Here is a 9,835-nt window from a genome sequence, read left to right on the forward strand (position 1 = left end):
ATTTCGATATTGTTTTCTATTAAATTGTTAAATTTGTTATTTAGACATAGATTTTATGTATACGAAATAAAAACTTTAAAACAAAAAATTGACTTAAATTTTTTGAATCGGAAAATTGGATCAGGAAAATTACATCATGATTTTATTTAAGCTAAGAATAATTTCAAAATTCTTGTTTTTATGTTAGTTAACAAATTTCTCGACAACTTCCAATGTAGTTCGGATTAAGGATGCAATTTTTTCATTAAATATTACATAGGATATCAGACATCTGACCAATATCACTAAGCAAAAATATTTTTAAATGAAGGGTATAAAAATGCACGATCATATCCTCAAAAATTATAAGTTAATAGTTTTTAATCCATCCACATCGAATGTTATTTTGTAGTCTGTTCGAAGGAACATTGACATGAAATTGAACGAACTAAAATGTGGGATATTTTCGATCGGATAAACATCTAAAACTGAAGGGATTTCAATGAAACTTACATGAGATAAATTTGTATCAACTTTAGCACGTTTTGCAATATGCTGTGTCAATCGGCCACGCTTTGGGTGTATAGGTCATTACTCGTAAACATCGATCAAACAATTTCAGGTTAATGCTCGTTGGAAGGGCGACACTTCGGAGAAAAAAACATTATTTTGCTGTTTTTTGTTTGGTGCATTTAGTTGGGAATGGAAGTGAACAAAGAGACAAAGGCGAAAATGCAAGCCAAGCGGCTAAAATTGTGAGTGGTGTTTATGGTTCCGATACTGTAACAGCCAATTATGTGCAATTTTGGTTTCGTAGATTTCGTTCAGGAATTTTTGTTGTTAAAGATGCACCTCGTCGAAAATGTCGATAAAATCGAAAACATAATAGAAGTCGACCAGCTGAAAATCGACCATAAACTTTTTTAAATCATTTACAATTGACCAGAAACAATTTTGGTTTCGTAGATTTCGTTCAGGAATTTTTGATGTTAAAAATGCACCTCGTCGAAAATGTCGATACAATCGGAAAAATGATCGAAGTTGACCAGCTGAAAAATTTTAAACCATTTACAATTGACCAGAATTGGCCAACAGGAGAGGACAAAGCTGGGCCACACACATCTACAGTGACTCGCCAGAAATTTCAGGGGCTTGGTTGGGGAGTTTTAATGCATCCGCCATACAGTCTGAACTTTTCACCAAGCTATTATCATTTTGTTCTCGCATTGCAAAATTTCTTTAATGATAAAAATTGGTATCTAGGGAAGATTGTGAAAATCGACTACTAGAGCTTTTACAAATAGAGAGTAGGCATTATGAAATTTTACAAATAGAGAGAGGCATTATGAAATTACTTTTAAAATGGTAACATACAACAAAACGGTGCGTATTTGGCCCAAATCGGACAAATTGGCATGCCAAATTAAAGTCCTATAGTTCATATAAAAATAATGGATAGTACAAAATTGTGTGCCAATCAGCTAAACGTTGGATCTTTAGTGTACAATTTACATAAAATCGGAAAAAATATATATCGGAGCTATATCTAATCTCAATGGATTTTCACGAAACTTAGCACATATAAATTCAGTACGCTATGACAAATTTCGTACAAATCGAAAGATATATAGGAACTTAAAAACTAAAAAAAAAGACTTCAAGCTAAACTAATCCTATTTTTTGAATATCAATTCAGTACGATATGGCTTTGATGCTCCATTTATAAAAAAAATGGAGCTTTAAATCTGAACCGATTTTTACCAATATCAATGGGCGTCGTCCACGGACCAAATAAATGAGCTGTACCAAATTTTAGCCAAATCGGATTATAAATGCGACCTGTACTTTGTTTACAACTTAACATCAACAGACGGACGGACATGCATAAATCGACTCAGAAAGTGATTCGATGCATATTCTCAAAAGGAACCATGGGTCTATCTCGATTCCTTTTGCTTGTTACAAACATATGCACAAAGACATAATACCCTGTAACGAAGTCCCTCAAACAAATATTCTTAGGAATTCTATGTTTATTGTGGTTCAAAAAATATATTCTTACAAATGTTCGCTTACAATGACATTCAAAAAATATTATTTAAAAATGTTCAATCATTATGTATGAATTTTATATTATTTAACAAACATACACCGAAACATGTCAAGGATTATTAGCGGGAGTCAAAAATCAGGGTTTTATAATGACCAACACAATCATCAGATCTTTATCCTATAGGAAAATCATAGATATAAAAATCAAGAGTTTCCCAAAAGGACCTCTTCCCATGATGCAAAGAGTAGTATACCCAAGGATAAAATGTAGCATTTTATTGATTGAATGCCTTGTAGGTGTGCTATCGTGAAGAAAAATATTGATTATGCTGGCGATTACCAGCAAACTTTGCTTATTTATAAGAAAACATCAAAAAGTTGCTTTACTTCTGACCAAGATTAAATTCGGTAAATTTGCTTTTCCATAGAATACTTATTATTTTTTGTGTTTTATTCCAAGTGAATAAATTACCTATTTATTTCTAAAAAAATTCAATAACAAAAGTTACAGGTCATTTATTCATTTTGAAATTTCAGTTGCTTTAGTTTTGGTCACCAGTATCTTTATATATTCTTTTTAATTTGCGCTTTTGACATATGGTTTATCAATATTTTTTCATTGACTTATAATGAACCTCCGGTAATCCCCGAAAAAATATTATTTAAATAATCCACATTTAATTTTTTTTTTTCAAAATATTCTTTAAAAACTCCACTTCTGTAGCTATTCACAAAAAATGTTATTAGACCGGGGCACATCCGGCAATGGGGTTTTTTCGTTATGTGGCTCTCATTGTACATCACTAGCTTTGATCAAAAGTTATCGAATATCTAGTTTTTATAATTACGAGGACAATAACCAGCCATATTGTTTTAATATCAGTCGAATAAGTACTGAGATATAGATCTCTAAACAAAAAGTTCCGAAGGTGCCATAACGATATATCCGACCGATACATCTTATTTTAGCTCCGTCTGTCCCATATAAACTGTGAGTAAGTTGAAAACATATGTGCTATGGCCGTCTATATGATACCGCACACAACTATATGTTTCTCTTTTGCGGATATACATTCCGAGCATTAGTATTTCAAAAGCTGACCAATTAGATGTCTGTGGACATCTTTCCGAATCACGATTTTTTGTATGATAGTATATCTTCTCGGGTTTGTATCTTTCAGGCTTAAATATATAAGCCATAGTATTCAATTTTTGCCATTTTCAACAAAAGTCTGGAGTCCATTGGACCGCTTGTATAATATGGTGGTGTTCGGGTCAAAATTGTAGCCTATAAAGCGAGAAAAGCAGATAAAAATAAAGTTATAGGTCCATTTCATACTCTAAAAATGAACCGATTATTATCAAAAACAATAGCGGTCTTCTTTGGCTTGAATCCGTCCAGCATGCAGCACTTCGCGACTATTGGGCCATAACTGTGGTCTGTATCGTGTTTACAATTCATAATGGACTGACGGACGGACACACCAAAATAACTCTTCAAAAATAATCTTTAAAAATTCTTGACAATGCTATATACACAATTCTTATTAAAAATCCTCGCCAATACTTTTTCAACGAATATCCTGCACGTTGGACAAATAGTTTGAAAAATATATTGCTCAAGGTTATAATAAGCATACTCCTTAGCCCTACGGTCAATAACCGGGAACAATTGTACCTTTTTTTTAAATAAAAATGCTGTAAAACTTTAATAATGAAGATATTTGGATCAAAGGAAAACCAAGGTAGTTTCTGATTTCCACGAGTCGCCCTGATGGCCCATGTTGTCTAGGGCCACAAAAATTTGCAGAGAGGTTGAGGAACATCTAAATAAGATCCCAATAAAAACATAACTAAAAAAGCTTAACCCATTCGAAAGCTATAACCAATTTACTATGATTGTTTTAGATAGATTATCATTTAAGCATGGATTAAAATATATATTATTTTAATGTATATATAATTTTGTGTTCCTACATCTAGATCAGATCCGTATAGACTAATTTAAAACAAAAAACCTCACGATAGTCCAATTTTTTAATGAGTTACATAGCTATCTTTGGATGGGTACAAATGTACCACGGTTATTGATCAACGTATACATTTTTGGTTATTGACCGTAGGGTTAAAAAAGGTCTCAACAAATATTCTTAAAATTCCAACCTTGTATTATTTATGATAGTAATTCTAATAAATATTACCTAAATGTCCTCCAGAATGCTCTCAAACAAATAAACGTTTATAGCTATAACAGTTCTTATATTTTTAAAATCCCTAATGATATTTGTTATAGTCTCTTCACTACTAATTTCGACAATAAGAGCAATTTCAATGTCAGTCCAATAATAACACAATCACAACAAAACAAAAAAAAAAAAAAAAACAATAATAACTATTTGAGGCAGAATAATATGAACAAACGATGAGTAAGTATATAAGCCGCGGGCACTAAACAAAACTATAACAATTCAATTTCATCTTTTGCTGTATAAGGTGTAATTAAGAAAACAATACTAATATGGTAAGTAATCCAAAAATCTGCAAATTCCACACAGAATGGATAATTAATTTGATTATTTAATTTTATAGAAATTCACTTTGGCTTTGGTTTGTGCCCTTTTGGGTGTTGCTGCTGCTGATGTTTCGCATTTGAGTGGTGCCTACGATTATCCCAAACAGGATTCTGGTTATAACTATAATGGTCCTGTCCAACAAGGTGGTTATCATTATGAGGCTCCAGTTCAACCTCAACAAACTTACTTGCCTCCTGCCCAACCCCAACAAACCTACTTGCCTCCTGCTCAGCCACAGCAGACATACTTGCCACCTGCCCAGCCCCAACAAACCTACTTGCCTCCTGCTGAGCCGCAACAAACTTATTTGCCTCCTTCTCAACCTCAACAAACCTACTTGCCCCCCGCTCAACCTCAACAAACCTACTTGCCTCCTGCTGAACCCCAACAGACCTACTTGCCCCCTGCTCAACCCCAACAAACCTACTTGCCCCCTGCTGAAGGTCTTGCTCAAGATGGTTATCATTATCGCACTGTCAAACGTTATCGTTTCAGATCTCATTAAAAAGTGAATCGAAAACCTATGCTGTGATCTAAATACTTCCATTATGAATGTCTATATTGTTTTCTATTGTAAATTGTTATTGTTGTTTTGACATAGATTTTTTTATACACGAAATAAAGACTTTAAATCAAACGTTCTGTTTTAATTATTATTACATCCTGATCGGCAAATTTATTGTTTGGCTAATGTAACTGAGCAAACTATTTCTAGACAAGTAAAATACCGTTTAGTTCGACCGTGCCGAACTTTTTATGCACTCACACGTTAGGACCGCATTCAAAAAATTTGAAATTGTTCGGAATCATGATATGAGGGGCTATGTCATGGGCTACAAGAAGGATTTAGAAAAAATCGGCAAGGTTACGGAGTGCCAAATTACAGGCACTTCTGTTGGAAAATGATTTGGGGCCATGCTAAAATTGTGAATGGTGGTTCCGATACTTTAACAGCCAATTATGTGCAATTTTGGTTTCGTAGATTCCGTTCAGGATTTTTTTTTGTTAAAGATGCACTTCTCACAGGTAGGCCGGTCGTCGAAAATGTCGATAAAAACGGAGAAATGATCGAAGTTGAACGACATGTTAGCAGTCGTAACAGAAGCTAAAAATTGTCCGGCTTCTTTATGAACTTTACAGTTAGCAACACATCCATCACTCCATAAAATGCAAACTTGACCTATGCTGAATTATTTTTTTCTGGGTTATAATACCATTCACCATTTTGGGTACATAGAACAGATGCTACTATGTACAATATCCTGTCGGTAGGAGGGCACCATTGATATGGAATGGCCATTTTAAAATGTATGCTTCATGTCAAACTTAGAGTCTTTGGTGCACTATTTGTATGAAATCCAACAAAATTATATACGAGATATATATGTAAATCTGGACCGATTTTTTTATTTTAGTGCAATATAGAGGTGAAATTAGTGCAATATAGAGGAAAAAGAGGTGTACTTCTTGAGTACATCCGCCCAAATGTTCCTGTTCTATACGTTTGCGGGAGTCGTCAACATTAGGGGGTTTGGTTCTTTGTTCCTTTCTTTTTCATTGTCGGACGGGTTTTATGAGTGTGGGCATCTACCCCGATGTCTCAACCCCTTTTATTCTCATTTATAGTTTATATGAGTGAACTCGCGGCACATATCAGCTCACTATTTCAACGGATGATGAAAGTAGCTACCCCAGGTGACACCGCGGTGAGGTCAGTGTCTACAATTGATATGAGGGACCACGATAAGCCTGGGCTTTATTAGAGTCAATCAGATCAGCTTTGTTAGAGCCAATTAGATCCGTTGTTTGGTATCCATCATCGCCTATATATGTAAGATATATCTAAATCTGAACCCATCCAAACGAAACTAAACACACGTCATTATGGACTCAATACGATTAGGTATTTCAAATTTCGTGTTAATCGGATAAACATTGGTAGTTTAGTGAACCATTAACAGAAAATCGGAGGAAAATATATATGGGAGCTATCTGTCTATCAAAATCTGATTCGATATTAACCAAATCTAGAACACATCATCTTAGACTAAATGCAATACATTATGCAAATCTAACTAAATATGGCGTACATGGTGCACCATTTATATAACATCGTATGGAAATGTGAACCGATTTCAACAAAATTTAACACATGCCATTCAGGGGTTAATTTGGTATGCTATATAAAATTTTGTCGCAGTCATACAAATCATGTATGTTTTGTGCACCATTCAAATCAAAGCGGAAGAAAATATATATAAATAAAATACATATACTCTAAACCGATTTTCGCCAATTTCATTAGGGTTTGTCCTTGGGCCCAATAAATGAGATGTACCAAATTTTATCCAATCGAATCATAAATGCGACCTGTACTTTGTTTACAATTTAACAACAACATTAGGACGGTCATGCGTAAATAGACTCCGAAAATGATTCTATGACAATTCTCATAAGGAACGATATGTCTATTCCGTTTCCTTTTGCCGGTTACAAACATATGCACACAGATGTAATACACTGTAAAATGAAATCCATTTTTTTATGTGAACTATAGGTCTTTATTTAACATGCTTCCTAATGTCCGATTTGGCCAAATATGCACCGTTTTCTTGCATGATGAATTGAAATTTTGCATTGCAAGAAAAAATATGATAATCGCTTAGTGCCAAGTCCGGGCTGTATGGCGGATGCATTAAAAAACTTCCCAACCAAGCTCCCGAAGTTTCTGCCGAGGCCACGACACCTCTCCTGTTGGTCAATTCTGGCCGTTTCAGGTCAATTCAAACGGTCCAGTTGTTGACAGTAGAGATCAGAACTTGGCCATATGGAAGCAACTCATAATAAATATTCCCCTTCCAGTCCCACCAAATGCATAACAGATCCTTCCTGGCCTTCCTGGCCTTCCAGTCACCATCCGTTTAAGAAATAGGTCTATCTCATTCCGTTTGGCCAAGGCTTCGCATATGGAAATTCGATTCATCTTTTTTTCTGTTAACATCGAGCTTATTTTTGAATTCATCTTTAAGGAAATGGTTTAAAACCGTTTTATGGTTGATTTTTAGCTCCTGGGCTGCTAACATGCCAGTCAACTTCGATCATTTCTCTAATTTTATTTATTTTCGACGACCGGTCTAATGGATTTCTTTTTCCCCAACCTAATATATAGTCAGGTTCCGAACATTTTATTCATTCACTATGTATATATATATTTTTATCAGTCAGTACCTTTCAGGAGAATACGTTTTTTAAGCTCTGAAAAATTAGGTACTAAATTACAGTCACATAGTTTGGAATACTGCGCTAGAAACTTCTACATACCGAAAATAAAGCAGGACTTTAGTATGGGGGCATGGACCTATTTGGGAAATTTTTTGGGTAGGTGTATCGAACATCCATACTGCACACACTTCGGTGAAATTTCTGACAGTTATATGAGGGCTCTGTCAAGAAATGGTTATATGATCCGCAGTGTTGTTTCTGCCATGAATGCCAAATTACAGCCATTTCGCTAGGAAATTAGGGCAACGACCGTCAAAATAATGACAATTGGATTGTCAAAAGTGAATGTAATTTAACATTCAGGGGTCTTGGATGGTGAAAGAAAACATGGGCAAGCACATATTGTTGCAAAGACGATTTGGTTAAAAATATGTCTAAAACTTTCAAAATACCAAAGACAGTGTAGTACAAATCTGTAGCAACGATGGAGATTATAAAAATCAATCTTCAAAAAATACTTAAAAATTAACTAGTTTCCAAAATATTTTCTTTTCTACTTTATTTTGAGAGTCCATCATTAGCATGATGAACTCTCAAAATTAATTTCAATTATATCAAATATGAATCGAATTAATTTGAATAAAATTGTATTTTTTTCAATTCACATACAACAAAAAATACGATTCTAATCTAACTAGGCGTAAAGCAATTAAAAAAAATAAGCGTTAAGACCTCCCTTTGAGTATTAATCTAAATTATTAATTACTAAATATAAACAAATTAATAAAATGTAAGAAAACAACAAAAAAGTGACAGATATTTCCTAATATTGTATTAACTGTCATTTCCTAAAACCAAATTAAATCGATTTGGTTATTTTTGACGTTCGATACGAACTTAACGATATGTATTTCAATGTCAGGCTAATTATAAACGAAGAAGATACATAAGCAGCAACCAAAGAGAGAAAAACATATATTTTGACAAATGATCTATGTATATAAAAGCAGAGTGAATTTGACGAAACTATATCAAACGACATTTAGTCTTTACAACATTAGCTTCAAACAAGAAAACATTGCAACAATGGTGAGCATTCAAATCATTTCCGAATATTGTAAATTATTAATTTTAATTTTTTTTGGTACCTTTAGAAATTCACTTTGGCTTTGGTCTGTGCCCTTTTGGGTGTTGCTGCTGCCGATGTCTCCCATTTGAGTGGTGCCTATGATTATCCTAAACAGGATTCCGGTTACAGCTATAATGGACCAGCCCAACAGGATGGTTATCATTATGATGCTCCAGTTCAACCTCAGCAAACCTATTTACCTCCTGCTCAACCCCAACAAACCTACTTGCCTCCTGCCGAACCCCAACAAACCTACTTGCCTCCTGCTGAACCTCAACAAACCTATTTGCCTCCCGCTCAACCCCAACAAACCTACTTGCCCCCTGCCGAGCCACAACAGACCTACTTGCCCCCTGCTGAACCTCAACAAACCTACTTGCCCCCTGCTGAACCACAACAAACCTACTTGCCTCCCGCTCAACCTCAACAAACTTACTTGCCCCCTGCTGAAGGTCTTGCTCAGGATGGTTATCATTATCGCGTTGTCAAACGTTATCGTCTCAGATCTCATTAAATATTGAAATCAATATGATTGCCATCGGCACGATTGCCGGTTGTAATTGTTTTCCATTAATTTGTTAATTGTTGTCGGGGTTATACCCCGAAATATTTTTCTAATAAATCATTTCGTATAAAGCAATTAGTTTTGAGTTATTTTCTGTTATATCGATAATGGAAATTAATATTCATGCCGTTCCATAGTAAATTAGTTTTGTAGAAAAAGTTTTAAAACATAATTTTAGACCAGAAATAAGTAACATCATTATCACTACGGCGATCATAAAAGTGAAGAGTAATTCTGACGATAGATCAATCAAATATATTTGAGTGACAGGTTACATATGAAGGCTACGTCAAAACATCGTCGATTAGGTTTGAT

At 34.5% G+C, this 9,835-nt stretch overlaps 2 protein-coding genes across 2 annotated transcripts; both read left to right on the top strand.

The window, feature by feature from the left end:
- Positions 1-4,453: 4,453 nt before the first annotated feature.
- LOC133337200 (uncharacterized) lies at positions 4,454-5,109 on the top strand. Its single transcript, XM_061545456.1, has 3 exons — positions 4,454-4,457; positions 4,536-4,552; positions 4,621-5,109. The coding sequence occupies exons 1-3, from the start codon at positions 4,454-4,456 to the stop codon at positions 5,107-5,109; spliced, it is 510 nt and encodes a 169-aa protein (XP_061401440.1).
- Positions 5,110-5,854: 745 nt separating this feature from the next.
- On the top strand, positions 5,855-9,473 carry LOC133337201 (uncharacterized). The gene is made up of 2 exons (XM_061545457.1): positions 5,855-5,872; positions 8,981-9,473. Exons 1-2 carry the CDS (start codon positions 5,855-5,857, stop codon positions 9,467-9,469), a joined length of 507 nt encoding a protein of 168 aa, XP_061401441.1. The 3' UTR covers positions 9,470-9,473.
- Positions 9,474-9,835: the final 362 nt, after the last annotated feature.

This window comes from Musca vetustissima, unplaced genomic scaffold (genome assembly GCF_032173495.1).
Source record: "Musca vetustissima isolate MV318-11 ecotype Yass unplaced genomic scaffold, APGP_CSIRO_Mvet_v1 utg8643, whole genome shotgun sequence".
Taxonomy (NCBI): Eukaryota; Metazoa; Arthropoda; class Insecta; order Diptera; family Muscidae; genus Musca; species Musca vetustissima.